We start from the raw sequence: 22,329 nt of genomic DNA, 5'->3' as shown, positions 1-22,329 counted from the left end.
AACCATTTGAAGTTACAATGGCCCCGAAAGAAATATGAATCATATGACTGATTTTTGCGCTTATAGCTGTTACCACATCCCCATGTGACATGATCAAAATTTGGGTGCTTGGCAACCAGCATATATTTATGATGATTGTAATGTTCCAGGGTCATATGATTGCCATTTGAGGTCTTAGTTGGTGTCTGACAAGCACACTTAATGGGAGTAAGCTAGATTCAAATAATGATTGCATGATTCGCTTTTAACAACTGTAATGAATCCCTTAACAAACACAGCAAAAAAGATTGTAAAATCAGTTGTGATTCAGTCAACAACCGCCTAGCTTAGCAACATAAATTCTGGTCTCAAATATGGTCTTAAGTATGGACTACCTTGAGCAGAGAAGACAATGTGGCTGGATATCTGACCCATGCATGGCATTACAAGAACTCAAAGGAGCCATTCTTGACACCCAATCTTGGGACAAATGAAGCCCATCAAGTCACGAAGAATTGGAACAGTCTGATCAGAGGTGAATCCAACAGGGTGCCCAATATACTATACCAGTGATAGCTAACCTTTTTCGCCTTGGCTGACAAAAGCACGCGCGCACCCTCCCCCATAATTTAATTGCCCCGCGCTGTGTCCCCTGCACTTGTGTGAGTGATACCCCCCCTATCCTGCACATGCGCACATGGCTTTCTTAGAGCCTGGGGAGGGCAAAAACAGCCTCCCCTTTCCCCCAGAGGCCCTCTGGAGGCCAGAAAAGGGCCGTTTTTGACTTCCGGTGGACCGATAGGTCCGTTTTTCTCCCTCCCCAGGCTCTAGAGGCTTTCTAGGAGCCTAGGGCGGGCAAAAAATGGCCCAAGACGCAAACTGGAAGTTCGGGAACGGACTTCCGGGTTGCCCGTTGGCCTGTTTTTCTCCCTCTGAAGCCTCCAGAGGCCGAAAAACAGCCCAATGTACAAACCGGAAGTCCATTCCCGAACTTCCGGTTTGCATGTTGGGCGGTTTTTCGGCCTCTGGAAGCTTCAGGGAAGCCTCCGGAGGGTGAAAAACAGCTGAAAATCAAGGCTGAAAATCAGCTGGAGCTGACAGGGCAACGCCTCATGTGCCCTCAGAATTGGCTCCATATGCCACCTGTGGCATGCATGCCATAGGTTCGCCATCACAGTAGTACACAGTAGCTCCTATAAAGGGGTCTCTAATTAGATGTTATTTATGAATTTTGAGCTGTGCAGCATCACTTGTACAGTCGGAGCACAGGAGTGTAAGAACACCAAGACTGCCCCTTCCTCCCCATTTGTCTTTTTGGTGAGATACAGGCAGAAATCCAACAGGTGACTTTTTCCCCAAAGGGCAGGTGGAAACAATTGCAGGTAGTCCTTGACTTATAACCATTCCTTTATGGACCATTTGAGGTTACAAAGGAAGTGAAAAAAGTGACTTACCACCTTTTTTCGCACATAGCATTCCCCACGGTCAGGTGATCAAAATTAAGACGGTTGCAGTGTTCCCCAGGGTCATGAGATCCCCTTTTGCAACCTGCTGACAAGCAATGTCAATGGGGAAGCCAGATTCACTTAACAACGGTGTTACCAACTTAGCAACTGCGGTGATTCATTTAACAACGCTGGCAAGAAAAGGTCCTAAAATGGGGCAAAACTCACTTAATGTCTTGCTTAGCAATAGGAATTTTGGGCTCAATTGTGGTCATAACTCAAGGGCTACATGTATTTGCCTCTCCTTGCAGCTACAGGCAAAAAACGAAGCAGAGGCACAGACAGAGGGGAGCGACCCAACCCTCTCGAAAAGCCGGGCGTCTCTCAAGCGACCCCCGGCCCACCCTTTTCCCCAGTTCCTTTCTCGAAGGCATCAGGCCAGCCACGCGCTCTCTGTTCCCACCCACGTGGCCAGAAGCCAAGGGCAGGGCGAGGGGAACGTGGTACGAGCAGGATGAACTAAATTTGTATTAGAGAAAAAAGAAGAAAAAAAAAAGAAGCGGGGGCAGTCCAGAGGAAAAAAACTTCCGAAGAAGTACTGAGCGCCAACGGAGACCGATCGGCTGCACCCCTGCCCAGCCCTGCGCTGCCAACAGGTACCTAAGCCCACGCGGGTGGAGGAGAAAGAGAGAAAGTTGCGAGTGGGTCGTTCTGAGACCGATCGAAGTGAGAATCGGTGGGGGGGGCGAGTGGACTTTTGGAGGGGTTTAGGAGGGGTCTCATCCGTTTAGAGTTGGAGAGGCGAGAAGGCGACGGAGGATAGCAAGCGATTTCTTTACTCTTCTGGAAAAGGATCGGGAGAAGGGAGAGAAACGGCGCCGTCCTATCAGACGGCCGATCTACTCGCCCTCCTCCCTCCCCGCCATCTAATCTAATCCCTAAACCGCCCATCTTTTCTCCAGCGATCGCTCTTTTCACCCGCCCAACATCCATTATCTTTCGCGCCTTCCTTTCCGGTCGCGTATCGTTGCTTTCGTTGACGGTCTTTTTTTAAAAAATTGTTTGGCACCGTATTTTGGCTTAGCCTGTAAGCAGCAGTCTTTTAAAAAAGGAAAAAGAAAGAGTCCTAAGGCACGTTATGCTTCCGTTCCTCTATCAAACTTTTCATTTAAAATTATTGGGGGCAAAGGTAGTGGAATAGCCGCCAATGGAGGCTCCACCCCACGCATCCCCAAATTTTAGCCAATTGCGATTCTGAATAGATTTCAAAACGCTAATTCTTGGGAGGCAGGGGGATATTGCTGGAGAACTAGCAGGAAGAGGCTGGAGTGCCAGAAATTTTTGGCATAAAGTAAATTTTTAGGGCTTTCGTTTCTGCCCTCACTCCACACCGACTTTACTGGAGAAAAATCTGGGTGTGAGAAGTTGTAAAGAAGTGGGTGGACGTGTATGATCCTCCTCCGGTTGTCGTTAAGGTTTATGGCATTCCTCACTTATGTCCTTGCCGTTTGTTGGGACCGCTGGTAGGAGTTGCCATTCAACATCTGGAAAACTACAGATTCCTCACTTCTGGATTATGTTCTCCTAAAAAGAGTTTATTACATCACAACCAAATGCAAAACCCAACTCGCTTATTGTTAATGCCTTTGATTGCTTTCGGTTTGCTGCATCCTGCTAAGCAACTTTTAAACGTGGCTGAAAAGCTTTTGAAAATGGCCTGGCAGTGAAACTGCTGGATTTCATGGATTGCCTTGAAAAGTTTAAGATTTAAATACAGGTAGTCCTTGAGCTATGACCAAATTGAGGCCAGAATTTCAGTTGCTAAGCAAGGTGGTTGTTAAGTGAGTCACACCCAACTTTATCTTTTTTGCCATGGTTCTTAAGTGAATCACTGCAGTTAGATGGTTATTGGCAATGGTTTCTCTCACTTCCAAGCCAGCTTGGAAGGTTCCAAATACTGATCATGTGACTCTGGGCTACTGCAACTACATGCTGGTTGCTAAGCACCTAAATTTTGATCACATGACCATGGAGATACCTTGACAAGAACGATTGTAAATAACTTTTTAGACTACTGTTGTAACTTCTAACGGTCACTAAATGAATGGTCAAGGACTGCCTATAAAATTTTAACTTAAATCTGGAGCTTAATGCACACAAACTCAGAAAAAAGTCTCACTGGCTCTATATTTTGCTGAATAAATACATACAGAATATTGTGTGCTGTAAACTACAGTAGTTCATTCTATGCAAACCTTCCTTCAATTACAGGATAATCCTTGACTTACAACAGTTCCTTTAGTTCAAATTTACAACAGCACTGAAAAAATGACTTGGGAGCATTTTGCACACTTATGACCGCTGCCGCAGCCCTCTGGTCATATGATTTACATTCGGCTGCTTGGCAATGACTCATATGTATGACAGTTGCAGTGTCCGGGGTCATGTGAGCTCCTTTTGTGACCTGACAAGGAAAGTCAATGGCAAAGTCAGTACCAACAGTGTTACTAATTTAACAACTGCAATGATTCACTTAGCAAATGTGACAAGGTCATTAAATGGGGCAAAACAACGAATTTTTCACTTAGCAACATAAATTTTGTGTTTGTAAGTCAAGGGCTATCTTTACACTTCTTCCAATACAACAGTGCTTCCTTTTAATCCTTTTGCTGCATTATTCAATGTTTCCCCTATTTTTTGCAAGGCAGGGAGAGCTGCTAAGTTTGCAGAACTTATTTTTGTGCATGTTACCTTATAATTATGCAGTTTCAGGCATCTTTGCAGAGTAACCAAACTTTCCAAGAAAGGGTGCCTTTTGATTCAGCAGTAGGTTAACCCTTTCACAGCATTCTTACTCTAACCATCCTCTGATCCCCTCCTGGATTGGAGAAGGTTGTTTGCTGCCTAGGTCAGGAAACTCCAATTCTTGGTAAAGAATTAGTCAAGGAAGGAAACGCCTTTTTAGTCTAAAAAATGTTACTTGGCAGCAACGTCCATGTGTAACAGAAAGCAGAAGAGAATTTTTAACAATCGAGCTTTAGCCCATGAAGAATTTCTGTTTAGATTACAAATGAAGGAAATGCCCCTTCAAGCATAATATTGCAGCATTAATGAAGAAGCAGATCAAGTTGAAAAGCAGTCACATAGTGGATAATGAGATCTGCTAAACTGCAGCCCTACTCTAAGTTGACATACCTGTGGTTATCCTCTTGTTTGCACTCCTATTGTCCAATTAACACCCCAGATGTATAGGGATTACAGCTCCCAAAATTCTCTGCCATAGAAGACAATAGCCCTGTCAGCCCACCAGAATAGGTCTCTTATTTTATTCTAAAAAAGGGATACTTAACCTGCAGTCCATGGAGTTGAAGGTCTATGCATAGATTTCAGGGTGATGGTGGCGTCTGTGGACTTTTGGGATAACATTTACAACTGATTTCACTATTTTATTTTATACATTTTAAAAATACATTTCTGAGAAGGGGCCTGTAGGTTTCACCTGCCTCTAACAAGGGCCCAAGACACAAAAGGTTCAAGAACTGTTCAAAACATGAAATGAAATATTTTTTCAAAGCTCAGGAATTTGAAGGCCATTAGTAAGACTTGACCCCAAAACGTTTTCTTGCTAGAGGAGAAGGACAATGGTGCTATTGTTGTCTCCCACTGCTCAGATGAGATTTTACAAGATTTAGGCCACTTCCAATTTTATTTCAGTAATAATAATACTGGTCTATGACTCCCATCTCAAAATCATATGATTAAACCTCAAAGGTCACCCATGCTAAAATTTGGGGATGAGTAACATGGGACCTCCCAGATATTGCCAAGTCAAAAATTCCGATGGCTCATATCATTGGCCAAGTTGGGGTTAAGCTACAATTTTCAACAGCCCTGGCCAACATTTTCTATGGTATGAGCTACAATAGAGCTTAATTAAAGACTTGGGTTCTCCAAAACAATTGAATTAATGGATTAACCAAAATTTTTCCATTCATGTTGAAGGTGATGAATTACGGATAGTTCTCGGTTTACAAACTATTTGTTTGGTGACCAAAATTACAACAGCATTGAAAAAAGTTACTCATGACCATTTTTCACATTTATGACCATTGCAGCATCCCCATGATCACATGATCAAAATACAGTTGCTTGGTAACTGGTTCATATTTAGGACGGTTGCAATATCCCAGGGTTATGGGATAGTCTTTTGTAACCTTCTGACAAGCAAATTCAATGAGGAAGCCAGATTCACTTAACAAGTATGTTGTTAATAACAACTGCAGTGATTCACTTAATAACTATGGAAAGGCCATAAAATGGGACAAAACTCACAACAGCTGTCTCTCTTAGCAATAGAAATTTTGGGCTTAATGTGGTCTTGTAGAGGACTGCCTGCATTAAATCTTTCAAATGCCAGATTAATGAATACATTATTTTTAATGTACATCTTAAATTGCAAAGTAGGAATGCAACCCATGGATTACGGCCAGAATATGGCCACACAAGTAACCCCACTAGAGAATCAGATTTGCTGTTAATGGAGTACCTGGTGATAAATTTGACTGTGGAAGAAAAACACAAATCTGAGCCATGTTCCTCATTGGCAAAGCTATATAGTGGGGGAAATTTTGGCACTAAAACAAACTGAAAAAAGCAGCTAGCAACAAGAAGACGAGAAAAGTGGAAGCGTTTATTGCTTAATTCTAAAGTTAGACCCAGATTTCTTTTCTCTGCTCTACTCTGCTCTGCACTGCATTGCACTGACTATTACAATGTTTCTCAACTTTAATAACTTTAAGAGTTGTGGGTTCTCCATCGCTAGAGGATCTTTCAAGAAAAGATTGGACAACCCTTTGTCTGAAGTGATCTGCCAAGGGCAGGGGGTTGGAGTAGAGGACCTCCAAGGTCCCTTCCAGCCCTATGATTCTAAGATATGTGGACTTCAACTCTCAGAATTCTGAGAGTAGAAGTCCACATGTCTTAAATTTGTCATGGTTAAGAAACACTGGATTTCTTCTTTGCCATTTGGAGGAAAACAAACCGTTTGTGAGTGTGTGTAAGTGTGCACATGTGCAGTCTTGATGGGACTGAAAAGGGCGGCAACATAGCGAGGCAATTACTACTCCTTTTCTACCTCCCTCTTCTTGCCCACAGCTCACATAATTCTAAAACATCTGGATCATATTAAACCAGGCTTACAGCCACAGGAATTTAAACTAGCTGCAGGAGCTCAGATTCTGCTTTCTCTGACGTGGGGTAGGAGGAAGGAGGAAATACGTTGCATTTAAGGACGGGCTTCAATATCTGAGCATCCTGAAGCAATTTGGAATAAACTGGCTAAGGTCTGAGTAACGGGAGAAATTTTTCATTTGTTTTTCCTTTGGAATTGAGATTTGTGAATCCTTGGAAAGGGACATGGGAACAACTGGATAACGGAGAAAGCTTCTGGAATGCAGAATCTGGAGAGCACAGAATTTGTCGGCTTGAGGAGACATAGTGGGATTAATGTTGCTTGGGAAAACAGTGGTTCCTAATTGCTTTAACCAGCTACGAGGAAGGATACGTGTAAACTTAATCTATGTTTTTCTTCTCTCCATTCAGCTTCCAGGATGAGTTTCCTACTCTTTGCGGTCACGGCCCTCCATGTTCTTATCCTCATCTTACTCTTCGTAGCCACCTTGGACAAGGTAAGTAAGAACTGAAATAGTCCAGTTCTTTTTTAATCTGCAGATTCAATATTTTGTTCGAGAGCTGCTTAGCTAATTCTACATTCCCTACCCTTCTGTGCCCAGTGCTGTTACGTTACAATTCTCAGAATTGTCCGGCCATCTGGATTTCACAAGGGGTGCTTCATGATTTAGTAAGCTCAACTGTAGAGACAATTTCCTCTGACTCTTTGATGAGGTACCAGGTTTTAATCAAGGATTGTAAATATCTTTGCTCAGCATTTCACTTGGGGGGAAAACCATAGCTACATGTTAAATTGTAGCTAAGCTACATTTATTGCTTATGCCTATACACAAGAATCTAATCAACTAATGGTCAGCACTAAATTGGGACTAGAGAAGAGTCAATAGAATTCAAGGGGGGCTGGAGTTGGACTGCTTATGGCAGGGGTGTCCAAACTTGGGAGCTTTAAGACTTGTGGACTTCAACTTCCAGAATTCCCCAGCCAGCACTGGCTGGGGAATTCTGGAAGTTGAAGTCCACAAGTCTTAAAGTTCCCAAGTTTGGACACCCCTGGCTTATGGGAATGTATGGATTCCAGGCTGATTGCTTTCTTGACTCCACCTTCTCCCATGTTCTGCCTCTTCTCTTTTATCAGCAAGCCATTCTAACCTTCTTCCATATTTTAGAATGTGCTCATCATCTGTTTATCCAGGGGCTAAAATGTTTACTCCTAGGATAAAGGTTTTACACATATAATAATGTGGGTTGGAATGAAGAAAAAATGCTGAACAACTCACTTATATCCATCATCACTATCTGTTGCTGAAAAAAATGATAAAAATGAAGGTAGTTGGCTTAACCTCTCACTTTTTGCAATATGAGCTTGATCACCATCAACCACCAGTTATGTGCATAGCAAGGCTGGTGTCAAGAGAAGATGGAAACACCACTTTAGTTTTTAGTTCAGAAAAATAAGAAATTAATCTGCCTTGGTTTAAGAGCTAAGAATGAGAAGCAGGCTATGTCATCTGGTTGTTTTCTTCAAGATTGGTTAGGCAAAGACTTGGAACCAAAGTTAAAGGCAGTTAAAGGGCATTCAAATGTGCCCCAGATGATCTTGGCTCCTACACATTTACTCATCTCTCTGTTAAGAATAATAAGGTTTATTCACAAGCTAAATATATGTAAGGGATGCACATAAACTGATCTGAAGAGAATCCCTTGAAAGTGCCAGCCATATTTTTTTTTTATTCAAGATAATTGCTCCTCAGATGTCAAGAATAGAGCCTAAGAGAAACCATAGACACTTCAAAGACTCCCCAATGGCAGTACATTTCTGCCTGAAATTCTTCTTGCTCCTTGCATTTCTAATTGGTCTTTGTTTCTCCCCAAAAGCAGAATATATTTGCACATCTGTAAACATACTTATGCACACCATTTATGTTTTGGGAGAGCCCTCTTAAAAGGTAAACAAAAATGCATTTGGGAAACAAGCACCAACTAACAATTGATGGGGGATATGACACAACCCGGAAAACCTTTATGGGCTCAATTTTTAAAGCATTTGTTTTGAAGTACTGTATATTCTTTTTTTTCCCCTCCTTTAAATTTAAAACAGATTTTTTAAAAATAAAATAAAGATTGTCTTATTCTGCTTTATACTGATCCCAAAGAATATGTATCTATCCCCATATTTTGTTGCTCTGACTAGTTTTGGGAAGATTATTGATATTAAGCCCCTCTGATTTAAGATGGTTGTGTGTGTACATGTGTCTGTTTTGAATTGTCAGTGGTGGCATTTTGAACCTCTGCTGGGGAAAGAGACAGATAATGCTCTGTCTGTGCCTCTTTCCTTGCTTCAGGAATCTCTGACAAATCCTTCAGGATTAGTAGTTTGTTGATTAAAAAAACCACAGAAGCATGCCTGTTAACACAGGAAAAGGCTGGGTTACAGCCTGAATCCTGTTTCCACTTTGAACAATCTGCACATATGACTTGTTTAACTCATTAATAATTTTATCTTGAATGAGGAATCTGTACCTTTCCAACAAAACAAAACAAGCCAAAATTACCAAGCAGCTGAATTCCTCAAGACAATATTTTTCAACTTTGGCAACTTAAAGATGGGTGAATGTTAATTCCTAGAATTATCCAGCTACCAGTGTTGGCTGGGGAGTTCTGGGAGTTGAAGTCCACACATGTTAAAATTACAAGGTTGAGAAACCCTGCCTTAAAATATTTGTTGGTGTTTGAGACATTTGATAGATACATTGTGTCCCCTGTTGTATCACTTGAAATGAAAGTAATTTGCAAGATATTTGCTTTACTCCCTTTCGTTTTATTTCTTCCCATGCAACCTTTCTCTTTCGCTCTCCAAACTTGATTCTTTAATAGGGTTTCCACCAGTTACATCTTAAACACAGACAATCCTTGACTTATGATCACAATTGAGACCAAAATTTCCATTGCTAAGCAAGACAGTTGTTAAGTGGATCTTGTCGCATTGTACGACCTTTCTTGCCACATTTGTTAAGTGAATCATTGCAGTTGTTAAGTTAGTAACACAGTTGTTAAGTGATTCTGGCTTCCCCATTGACTTTGCTTGTCAGCAAAGTCAGCACATGACCCTGGGAGGCCCCCTCGCAACCGTCATAAACATGAACCAGTTGCCAAGTCTAAATTTTAATCACACGACAGCGGGAATATTGTAACAGTCGTAAGTTTGAAAAAAGATTGCATGTCACTTTTTTCAGTACTGTTGTAACTTTGAATGATGACTAAGTAAACATAAGTTGAGGACTACCTGTAATTGTTTTCCTTTCACTCCTGGTCACGGAGGGGGCAGGGGGGGGGGAAAGTCACCTGTTGGATTTCTGCCTGTGTCTCACCAAAAGGATACAGTATTCTCACAGTATTATTCCTGTGCTCATACTGTACAAGGGATGCTGTATAGGCATAAATCAGTTTTTTCAGTGCTGTTGTAACTTTGAACGGTCACTAAAGGAATGGTGATAAGTCAAGGATTACCTGTACAGGTAGTCCTCAACTTACAGCAGTTCCTTTAGTGACCGTTCAAAGTTACAATGGCAGTGAAAAAAGTGACTTATGACCGTTTTTTCAGTTTTATGACTGTTACAGCATCCCCATGGCCATGTGATTTACATTCGGGTGCTTGACAACTGACTCACATTTATGACAGTTGCAGTGTCCTGTCTGCAACCTTCTGACCATCCAAGTCAATGGGGAAACCAGATTCACTTAACCATTGCGGTACTAATTTAAGAACTGCAGTGATTCACTTAACAAGTGTGGTGAAAAAAATGGGGTAAACTCACTTAACAATATAAATTTTGGGCTCAATTGTGGTCATAAGTTGAGGACTATCTGTATATGACATCTTTTTAAAAAGTCAAAAGTTCCTCTGTCCACTAAGAGAAAAAAATATGAAGGAATAGAGAAAGAGTGGGGGGTAGAATGGCCCTATACCAGGTGTTCTGGTCTGCCAGTGGCTAACGGAGCTGGTAGCAGATTCGGACAGTGATGAGGTTGTGGAGGAACATGGACAATCCTGGAGGCTGGGGAAGGCTCGGACGAGGGCTCTGTGTCAGAGGCAGAGATGGGGCCAAGGCCATCTGGCAGTTATCAGCTGCCTTCGGAGCTGGACAGCAGTGAGGCAGAGGAACAGCTGGAGCCTGTTCTCAGTGTGCACATGCGCAGAGCTGCCAGAAGAAAAGAACAGCTCAGAAATTAGGGTCGACTTGGGAGTAAAGCCACAGGTGGATAGTGAACAATTCATTCATTAGTTCGTTTCAGGAGTGTGAAGATCTGTCCGTGAATCTCAGACTCTGTGCCAAGTCTTTCCTTGCATAGCACTGCATTTGAAAATATTTACATGGCAGCTTTCCAAGCTAGATTAAGTCTGTGGTCATAAATTCACCTTTGAAAGACTGTTTACCAGGCAGGCTTTTGCTGAATGTAAATGAGAGGAATTAACATTCGTTTAATAAAAGGGGTTTAGTTGGGGCCAGGAATCTGCTTCGTGCTTTTTGGGGAAGCCTAGATCAGAACACTAGGAAAGAAGAACGGAGAAGAGAAACATTCGGAGAAGTTATTGGGAGAAAGATTCAGGAATGGGTGGCAGCCTCCAGAGCTTGGCAGCATCACTACGAGACTACACATAAAACCAATTACAGAAGAAAAGCTTGAAGAGAAAAAGTTATGGAAAAAATATTTAGGAAAGTCAGAATATTTTCAAATGCTTCTTGTTGCATTGAATACATTTTCCTCGATTCCACAGGATGGGAAAACAAATTTTACAATTACAGGTACAGGTAATCCCAATTATGACCATAATGGAGCTTGATCACCATGGTTGTAAGTCATGATAGTCATAAAATGGGTTGGTCACATGATTCACTTCATTTACAATCTCTTTTTGCAGCAGTCATTAAGCAAATTACCATCATTGTTAAGTGAACCAATGATTTTCTATAAAACCAGAAGTGCTGATTTTGGTCAAAGCTGTTGTAAAAGGCAATTGTGTCATCATGGGACAACGCAAACGTTTGTGAATGCAGCCGTGTTTGCCGAGTGCCCAAAGTTTGCTATGGGGTGTAGGGCGACTGTTAGAACTTTGAATCCAGGTCATAACTAGCCTCAAGGTAGGTGTATTTGAACTTCGATTGGTCACTAAGAGATCAGTCATAAGTTTGAGGACTACCTGTATAATACGTAGCTCATTTTCAAGGATCCATTCATTCATTCAGCCTATCGTATCTATAGAAGCAACCTGGAATTAAAGAGAACTTTCTAACAGTGAGAATAATTAACCAGTGGAACAATTTGCCTTTAGAATTTATAGGTGCTCCATCATTGGAGGCCTTTAAGAAGAGACTGGATAGCCACTTGTCTGAAATGGTATATATAGAGCAGTGGTGGGTTCCGCATGCCGGTGCAACTGGTACGGTGCAACGGGTCCTGGCATCCACCACATGAACACAGGCAGGTTCCTTACCTCCTGCGATGTTCCGTAATGCTCCAGCTGCTTGGCAGAGCGTTGCGCAGGTGCCGTATGCTCCCTGCGTGGAAGAGCTCAAATACAGGTAAGGAGGGCAGGTGGGCTCTCTGGAGCACCGTATCGGAATGGTACCTGTTATGGGTTGGAGGCAGTTTATTAACACTCACTCACCCGTTTGGAAAGGTGACCTGTTTGGCCTCATCTGTTTTGTCCTAATTCCTTGTCTTTGCTGGGGTGTTTTTTTTTTGTTTTTTTTTTGTTCTAGTCATGGTGGGTTCTGCCTAACAGAGAAACAGTGAACATCTGGAATGAATGTCTGATGGAGAACCAGAACCAGACCTGGATTTGTCACCCGGTGTCTGACAGTAGTGAGTATATACTTTGAGTTTTGTGGAAATGGCCCAGGACCATCTATGGCCATTTCCCTTCAAGTGGCAGGGAAATCAGGAGATTCAGGCAGTTCAGATGAGTATAAAGACTTAAGATCTCTACAAGAATCTGAGCTACTAATAGTCAAGAGAAATGAGCGGGAATTAAGAAGGTATTCAAGGTGGGCTGGACTTAGATCTCTTGTGGGGCATGCAGGGACTCATGACTTATGATGCATTTGACCCCTCCCTTGTGCCCAGCTAGGTCATCTCTCCTGCAATCTGCAGGAAAGGGTCAAACTTGGCAAGAGGTTGGAGAGGTGGTTGCATACTTGTATGATTTTCACTATTCTGCTTCAAGATAAGAATGCATTTTTCCAAACCAGATGCCCCTCAGATATTCAGCTTCCAGAATGTCCTATTATATATGACTCATATTCTCTAGCCATTTGGGCTGCTGGAAAATTTTCTGGGGAAGGGAGATTGATAAGGTCTGTTCTTAATGGTTTTTTCCCCTCTTCAATGGTTTCTCTCCCCAGAATGGCTTCATGGAGTCCAGGCATTCATGGTTTTAAGCCTTCTCTTCTCCAGTTTAGCCTTCATTATTTTCATGTGGCAGCTCTACACGATGAAGCGGGGAAGCCTGTTTTATGCCACGGGGATTTTCCAGATATTGACTGGTAAGGGCCCAAATTTAATCATCATTTGGAGGCCGTAAAATCACAGTACAAGAGAAAGGTGATAGCATCTACAAGGAAGAAAGATTGGGGCAGAGTTGTAGGGGAGCAGATATTTCCATGTGCAACATGTAAATGGAAAGGGACATTGCATAGATCAATGTTTCTCCATCTTAGGCACTCGGTGTGTAGTCTTCAACTCCCAGAATTCCCCATCATATTAAGGCCTAACTTAATTGGAATGATATGCAAAGTGCTCACTGGAACCCTGGATGAATCTGGTTGTGTTCCATATGCCCAAATTATCTTTTTAACGTAAGGACCTTGCAAGCCCAAGTTAAGTGAAGTTCAGGAGTGGCAAAGCTTGGCTCTTCAAATAGCTGGGTGGATGACTTTAAGATGGGTGACTTTAAGATGGGTGGACTTCAACTCCAAAAATTCCCAAACCAGAATTGCTTTCGGGGGAATTCTGGGAATTGAAGTCCACCTGTCTTAAAGTTGCCAAGGTTAAGAAACGCTCACCCCAGCTATTCCAATCAGAATTACTGATTAGAAGTTGTAGTTCAAGAACACCTCAAATATCATAAGTCTCTTCCTCCCTCCCACACCACCCTTTTCTGCCCACTTAGTTCTAATGCTGTGAATTCTTTGATCTTGGGATGCCTATAGCAGATCTGAATAGGCTTCTGGTAAGATTTTGCACTCTAGGAATTGTCTATATTGATGGGAAGGATGTAATAATTTTTTGGGTTGCTTACTGAAGAAAGGGAAGCAAGGTGGAGCTGTAACCTGATCCTAATTCACCTGTTTTTGGTTTCTTCCCAGCTGTTTCCGTGTTCACAGCTGCCTTGATCTACACTATTCACGTGGACACATTCCAGCAGGGACGAATGCCCGGCGGCTCTTACGGTCACTGTTTTGTCCTAGCCTGGCTTGCTTTCCCCTTGGCCCTTGTTAGTGGGATTGTTTACATCCACCTTCGGAAAAAAGAGTGATTTACAACGAGGGAACTTCTCCGTTTACCTTGGAAGGAGACTTGAGCTCCTTTCAATTCAGCTATGCATTCGTTCTTCGCAGTTTTTGAAAGCACTCATGGCACGAAATTCTATGCAATGGGTAACTTGATCCGAGAGGGTTCTTGCATTATAAGCACACGGTTTTCTTTTGCATACAGGTAGTCCTCGACTTATGACCACAATTGAGACCCAAATTTCTGTTGCCAAGCAAGACCATTTTTAAAGTGATAAGGTGCCCCGTTTTATGATCTTTTTGGTACAGCTGTTAAGCAAATCATAGCAGCTGTTAAATGAACCATGTGGTCATTAAGGGAATCCGGCTTTCCCCATTGGCTTAGTTTTCCAGAAGTCAGCTGTGAATCATCTGAATTTTGATCACATGACCATGGGGATGCTGCAGTGGTCATTAAACGTGAAAACTATTTTTCAGTGCTTTTGTAACTTCAAACATGTCAGTAAAGGAAGGGTTGAAAGTCAAGGACTACCTGTATTTATATATATCTCCCATGATATGGGAAATTAAAGTTGTGCCATCATACACTGGGCATTTCTTTAGTCCAACAGGTTACCATGAATTGATACCATAATGTCATATTATTTTGCCAGCAAAATATTCATGAATATTTTGCTGGCAAAATGATAAGACATCATGCCATTCTATCAGCCCATTCTCCTAATATCTGGAGAAATGTTTGCTTCTTGTTTTTGTAATTATGTACATGTAGATTATAGCCACTTTTTACTTTTGCAAATGAGGGAACAATATATTCCTCCTGTAGTGTTCTTTTTTAAAAAATGAATAACCTTCCTTTTTGATAACCTGAAGTATGGCAGACAATTCCCCCACCTTTTTTAAAAAATAGAAACCAATTTTATTTGAAATATGTATTTTAATGGGAAAAACATGGCATTGGTAGTATAGATATAAAATATATTTCTTTTTTAAAGTTTTAAAGGGCAAATTGAAACATCATGTAAAGGGATCCTGTGGGGGGTTTAAAAAACATTTTAAAATGGAGTTTAAATAAGAATCTGCTTCATAACATGTTGGTTTTATTGCAGATTTTTCTGTCTTTTCTCATTTGCCTCTTGGGACCTAAAATATAGCGTGGATAAAATATCTATTAAATTGCAGTTGAGAAAATCATTGAACTTTTTAAAGTTTAAAGAAGAGGCCACAGGACTCTGTGCTTGTTCCAATTTTTTTAAAATAATCTTTTAAAAAGTATGCTCTTATTATTATAACAGTAGGAGCATTTGTGAGGGAGGTCAAAAAAGTCAAGATGGCAGCCATAGCTATGCAACTGATCCCGCCTTTTGTATGCAACACATAGAAAATTAGGGAGCTTCAGTTATGCACTTGTATTATAACAGCCATTTCTATTTTTTTTTATTCTATTCCCACGTATTAGCTTCATCCTATCTTTAGAATGCTTCCCCTCCAGAATATTCTACATAGGGAAAGTAGATTGGGAAAATAATTACTTTTAAATAGATTTGTGGGATAAAAAGTTTAGTTGGTGGGATATTGACTGTTCTGTATCTAAAATCTATGTTACTATTTCTTAACCTTCAGATTTCTTTATAGTATATAGGCAGTCCTCATTTGGCAAGCAAAACTGGGACTGACAACTCAGTCATTAAGCAAAACAGTCGCTAATTGAAAACACAACTGCTTGTGATCTTTCTTCAGCTTCCCCTTTACTTTACAGGCCTGTAAAGGTCATAAATATGAAAATTGACTGCAGTTACTTTTTCATCACAACTGTGAATGGTCACTAAGTGAGGGAGTCACTAAACAAGGACTACCTGTAACTTTCAGTAACTTCATTCAGTGAGTTACAACTATCAGTGGATGTACAGTGGCAACAGTATTTGTTCCCACTCGTACTCAAATATTTCAGGTTTTTCTAGCTTTTTCCAAATGTATCTCCCTTTATTTTCAACCTACTGGCTGAAAATTATAGGGACTGTAGGATGCATATCCAAAAATCTGCAGTTTAAGGAATGTTCAAATATTATGCCTGTGTACCATCTTTCTTCAACAGGTTTGCTCCTCCTTCAACTTGATTGCTAGCCCCAAAATTGATGCTTTACAAATGTCCTCTTTTGTCTTCTTCCAATGGCTTTTATATTTTATATGTATTTTAGAAATTAAAAAAGCAACGAAAAGACTTGATGGAGCTGTTGTTTTCCTTCTTTGGGGTGGCAAATACTTTATACTCCCAATTCTCCTAGCTTTCACAAGGGAAGCTCGTATTTAGAGACCGTGAAAGATTTATGATTCGGATAGCTCTTCTTTAGTCGACACAATGCGACCATCAACTCCTGTCGCTAAGTGATGTGGTCACTAAGCATAAAATCATGCGACCACAATGGGGTTATGATATGACTTGTATTTGGTTGGTAAGTACCGGTAAATCACAATGGCTGTAAAGTAAGGTGTCACATGTCTGCGATTTCTGTATCCTCCATTAGTTGTGAAGAATTTGAATAGCGCTCATTCAACTCGGATACTGCAGCATAAACCATGTGCGCTGGTTGCGAAGTGCCTGAATGGTGATCATGTGATTGGGATGCTGGGATGGTTGTGCCACAGAATTTGTGTCCGCTGTCATCTTTAGAAAAACAACTCTAGCTTTGACACTGCACAAGTCAGTCAGTGAGGACCATCTGTAGCAGAGTGCAACGTAAATATTATCCACACAGCTGTGTCAAGGTCAGCCACAGTTCCACACTGCAGTTGTTCATTCACTGCCTTACCGTTTAATTGGGAAAACTACAGGTAATCCCTGACATGCAACCACAATTGAGCCCAAACTTTCTGTTGTAAAGTGAAATATTGGTTAACTGATTTTTGACCTATTTTTCTTGCCACAGGTGTTGTGACTTACTGCAGCTGATAAGTTAATAACCTGGTTGTCAAGTGAAGCTAGCTTCCCCATTGACTTTGCCCAGGGACATAGCAATGATCATAAATATGAGTCAGCTACCAAGCATCTGAATTTTGATCTCACGATGATGTGGATGCTGCCATAGTCATAGGTGTGAAAAACGGTCATAGGTAACCTTTTACAGTGCCACTGTAATTTTGAGTGGTCACTAAATGAATTGCTTTAAGTGAATGATTACCTGTACTTTTTATTTACAGGAAGTCCTCCACTTACAACAGTTCATTTATTGACCATTCAAAGTTACAATGGCATTGAAAAAAGTGATTTATGACCGTTTTTCGCACTTACGATGATTGTGGCATCCCCAAAGTCACACCATCAAAATCCAGATGATTGGCAACTGACCCATGTTTATGACTGTTGCAGTGCCTCATGGTCACGTGATCATTTTTTGTGACCTTCTGACACGCAGTCAATGGGGGAGCCAGATTCACTTAACAGGTTACTAACAACAACAGTGATTCACTTAACAACTAAGAAGCAAGAAAGGTCATACAATGGGGCAAAATTCACTTTAACAGTCTCACTTAGCAACGATGTTTGGCCTCTGTTGTGGTCATAAGTTGAGAACTACCTGTATTGTGGCATATGAACATTTAAACTGCTTACAAGCTTCCCCAGAGCCCTATTATTTTCATAGATGAGAACCGAATGTTTGTGACTGGTTGGTCCTAGGGCAGTGGTCACCAACTGCTAAAGTTTTGGTTGTCTGCAGAAAAATTATTTGCATTTTTTATATTGCACTAAATCGGGGGTCCTCAAACTATGGCCCCTGACATGTATACATGCAATGAACATTTGTTTTGCCGTAGAGCCGTGATGGCGAACCTATGGCACGCGTGCCACAAGTCACTTCCGGTTTGCTCGGAGGGTGGTTTTAAGCGCTCCGAAGGCTTCAGGGAAGCCTCCGGACAGTCCCTGAAGCCTCCGGAGGGCCTCCAGGGGGTCGGGGGATGCTCTTTTCGCCCTCCCCAGGCTCCTATAAAGCCCCTGGAGCCTGGGGAGGGCAAAAAAATGTAAAAATGGGGGGGGGGCGTATTGTGCACGCATGCACACTGGGGCGCGCGCGCATTGCATTATGGGTGCGGCACACCCGCACTCGACCCCCCTGCGCTCCCCCCACTTGTGGCACGCGAGCCAAAAAAGGTTCGCCATCACTGCCGTAGAGAGTCTACCCCTGTTTATGCGGCTCGGAGGGGGGGCAGAAATTCCAACTTGGGGTCTGCTTCAGTCTCCTGGTGCGGGGCTTTGGGTGAAGGCTGGAGGGAAGTGCCACTGTTGGTGAAGAGCCGAAGGGCCTTGTTCCAGTGAAACTGCCGCCATGGCCTGAAACTGGCTGATCATCTCAGCCCGCTGAGCGTCCAGGCACCGGTAACTGTCCTTGCACTCCCATAGGTCTTCGCTCTGCTTGGAAAGCCTATGCTCAATAGACCTCAGTGAGATGCTTCTGCTGAGCCTCCTTCTCAGTCAGATCCAACTTGAACTGAGCCAGCTGTTTTGCCAACTCTTTCTCATGGTGGCTGCTTAGCTCCAACAAATGCTTCCTTTTGGGGCCCTAAGGAGCCTGGGTGGGGAGGCGAGGAGTGGAGAGTAGAGGCTGACAAGGCACCCCTTCATGTGAGTGACATTGAGTTGGCCACGCCCACCAATCAGTCATTAGGCAGATCATATTAGTGGTCTGCGGGATTTAAAATTATGAATTTAGTGGTCCATGAGGTCCGAAAGATTGGTGACTCTTGTTCTAGGATCCCTTATTCACTTTGCACGTGTGGGGTATAAAATTGGAATGAGTTGCTTTTGGACTGCCTGTGCGGTATAACTACTGGACTGTCTGCCTCTCTGACAAAGTAACCTACTCCCATCCATATTAGGCAAAAGTGCAGCTTAAAGTCTACAGAGGGTGCTAATTTGCCATCTGGCAAAGCACAGATCTGTGCCTCGGAATGAATAAATATTTAATCTTGTTGAGATCTGAAGAATCTATCTGCCGCCAAGCACAAACAGGAGTTGCCTTTTTGTAAAAACACAAGCAATCTGAGGAATAATAAGCGCCCAGACTTAGCAAAAAGATTGCACTAAAAAGACGACTTACTAAACTGGAGGTTTCTGCAAAGGACAAATGGTTGCTGGTTACTGCACACTATTAGCTCTTTGGAAGCCATGCTTAGAGCATTCAGTGCCATTGCTGAAGTTTTTAAGTCACTGTTTTTCAAATTTAGCCACTTTAAGACGTGCTGACTTCCAATCCTGGAATTCCCATGCTAGCTGGGGAATTCTGGGAATTGAAGTCCACATCTTAAAAGTTATGAAAAACATTGTTTAAAAAAGTAGGCATTAATACAAGGTAGTTATGGTTTGTTGCGTAGGATTTTCCATCCTAACCTGTTTCTCAATGCAAAAATGTGTTACCATCATTAATCACAATTTAGGAAAGATGTTCAGATAAAAAGATTGCCTGACCAACGTGGCCAAGTTGCCTCCGTTTTACATCTTTTATCTATATATATCTATTTAAACGATTGTAGGAGTGTAGGTTCGAGCATAACTCTGGAATGCCTCGAGCAATTTCAACCAAACTTGGTACACAGTTCGACTTACCCCCTGGAAACAAATATTGTGGGGGTGAGACACTCCTAAAACCCCTTGGGATGTGTGTTCTATTAAGATACAGCCTGTTGTGCCTTAAAATGACTTCTACTGTACAGTGCAGTGGAAAGTTTTCAACATTGTTGTAACTGCAAACAGCTGCTAAACAAGACGGTAATTAAAAAAGGGTTGCCTGTGTTGAGGAAAAAGCAGAGTAGTTATTGCTTTGAAATCAATCATTGTTTTGCCCAGATGTCAAATTCTAATATAATATCTAATAAGGGTATTATTGGGGATTGAATACCTGCCAATTCAAATAAAAAAGAAATTGCCCTGACAATTATATGGACCACCACAAGACACCACGTGATCAGTTGCATTTTTATTGAAGGTCTTTAAACAGGGATAGCCAGATGTTATTCTGATTTTTAAACTCCCCACCAGGAATTGAACTCACTATCATGCTTTAGATGACAACATATAATCCATTCGTTTTACAAGCTCTTCTGGCCCTGATGCCCAGTAGTAACTAGAAATGGTGTATCTACTCTTGAGCTCTCAAATGTATTTATACAAAAGAACATCTGTTTGGACGGTAAATGCCATTCAGAAGCGTACCTACAAGAGATTACAATTAGTCCTTGACTACAACCCTTCAATTAGTGATTGATCAAAGTTAAAACGGCACTGATAAAAGTGACTTACACTAGGCTGCACACATACAACCGCCTCCTCCTCCTCCTCATGGTCATGATCAAAATTTGGTAACCAGCAGTCATTTACAATGGTTGCATTATCCCGGGGTCATGTGATTGCCATTTTCGATTTGCCCAGCAAACGTCTCACAAAGTCAATGGGAGAAGCCAGATTTGCTTAATGACTACATGATTCGCTAGCAACTATAGTGATTTGTTTAACAAGTGTGGCAAAAAAAGATTGTAACCACAACAACTTGTTCCCAAAATTCCAAGCACTGGGAACTTCAGTAAAGCAGAACTGAAGAGGGTTCTTGGATGAGAAGTGAAACATCTTCAAGGAAAATCAAAGTCCAGTTGCCTTCTGAAAAAGCACCTTTGGGTTCAGCAAACATTACAAAACCAGACACGCTGAAGGAAAGAAAATGCAGTGATGCACAAAAGTTTATTGCACATAAGAAAGAGGCCTTTCTGTGTCTCTCACAAACTATGACAACATTCCCATTGGATGGAAGCGAATCATCTGTGATTAGCATAAGCTCAGGCTCAAAGCCAGACCAAAGCCATCTGTTCTGAGGCTCCACTCCTACCACCATCCATGTAGGTATCACCCTGGAAATCCATTGGGCCAATATCTGGAAACAGGTAACTAGATAGCAGCACCAGTCTCCTTGAAGGATCCCAAGTGAACGGCATGGAAATGTTCTCAACTAAATCATTATACTACAAATGTGTTTGCTATTGGCTCTCTTGAGACCAGAGTACTTTTAAACATTTCCCTCACTCATCTTGAGGCAAAAAATATATATAAATGTCTATGACTGACCTTTCAATAGAACCTAGAAAAAAATTGGATTGTTGCTCCTGCTGCTCCTGTCATAATCTCACTTGTGTGGACAGAATACAGATCTGATACAAGCGTCTCTCTGGCAGCTCCCCAAAGAATACATAGGCTTTCTCGAGACGAAGGAAGACGGGAAAGAGAAATGGGAGAAAAGCCTCATATCTTCCAGCTAGGATGGACAAGGCTGCACCTGTCTCGAGAACACTCTTCAGAATAAAGTACATGCACCCTTGCATTGAACATATATCAGCTACCCATCCATATAGACAAAAGTCAATGTTCAGGGAGTTACCATAGGGATAGAATAAGAACAGATTCACATGAAAATGCCCCAATTCATTCACCCTTTCCAATTCATGTAATATGCTATCAAGTTATTGTCAATTCTTAATGACCGCATATATTTTCCCCTTGACATTTATTTATTTAAAAGTAAAGGTAAAGGTTCGCCTCGCACATATGTGCTAGTTGCTCCTAACTCTAGGGGGCGGTGCTCATCTCCTTTTCAAAGCCGAAGAGCCAGCGATGTCTGAAGATGTCTCCATGGTCATGTGGCCGGCATGACTAAACACCAAAGAGACACGGAATGCTGCTACCTTCTCAACAAAAGGTGGTTCCTATTTTTCTACTTGCATTTTTACATGCTTTTGAAGTGCTAGGTTGGCAGAAGCTGGAAAAAGTAACAGGAGCTCACTCCGTTTCGCGCCACTAGGGATTCAAACTGCCGAACCGCCAACTTTTCTGATTGACAAGTTTGGCATCTTAGCCACCGCATCCCTTTTTATTTATTTAGCGTATGACAAATACATAAACTTATAGTGGTTCGAATGTTAATGTCCAGTCCACCCAGCCATTCAAGGACAGGATAGGGTGGTCTAGGTTGAAAAAAAATCAGACATTGGGGCTCTGTGTAAGCTTTTGATGGACATTTGGACACAATATGATAGATACTTTGCCAAGGAGCACCACAATCACACTGTGGGGTAGAGACAAGACCCCACTTAAACATTGAGTCCTGACAGATACCATATTCTCCATGACAATCTCTTTATGACCTGGTCTTCCAGCCATGCATGCA

At 41.8% G+C, this 22,329-nt stretch overlaps 1 protein-coding gene across 1 annotated transcript; it reads left to right on the top strand.

Annotated features, from left to right (window-relative positions):
- The first annotated feature begins 1,878 nt into the window (after nucleotides 1-1,878).
- Nucleotides 1,879-16,351, top strand: EMP3 (epithelial membrane protein 3 (MAM blood group)). The gene is made up of 5 exons (XM_081969681.1): nucleotides 1,879-2,080; nucleotides 7,026-7,111; nucleotides 12,377-12,479; nucleotides 13,019-13,159; nucleotides 13,982-16,351. The coding sequence occupies exons 2-5, from the start codon at nucleotides 7,034-7,036 to the stop codon at nucleotides 14,149-14,151; spliced, it is 492 nt and encodes a 163-aa protein (XP_081825807.1). The 5' UTR covers nucleotides 1,879-2,080; nucleotides 7,026-7,033; the 3' UTR covers nucleotides 14,152-16,351.
- Nucleotides 16,352-22,329: the final 5,978 nt, after the last annotated feature.

Source organism: Natrix helvetica (genome assembly GCF_964273705.1).
Source record: "Natrix helvetica genome assembly, chromosome: Z".
In the NCBI taxonomy this organism is placed as follows: Eukaryota; Metazoa; Chordata; class Lepidosauria; order Squamata; family Natricidae; genus Natrix; species Natrix helvetica.
The sequence above is the reverse complement of the archived record's forward strand: the minus strand, read 5'-3'. Positions and strand labels throughout refer to the sequence as shown.

What these genes read in the sequence shown, in the direction of transcription:
- EMP3 (XM_081969681.1), top strand. Translation starts at nt 7,034, where the DNA reads ATGAGTTTCCTACTCTTTGCGGTCACGGCCCTCCATGTTCTTATCCTC. An exon ending in TCGTAGCCACCTTGGACAAG is followed by an intron (nt 7,112 to 12,376) that starts GTAAGTAAGAAC and finishes TTTTTGTTCTAG; the next exon opens with TCATGGTGGGTTCTGCCTAA. An exon ending in TCACCCGGTGTCTGACAGTA is followed by an intron (nt 12,480 to 13,018) that starts GTGAGTATATAC and finishes TTCTCTCCCCAG; the next exon opens with AATGGCTTCATGGAGTCCAG.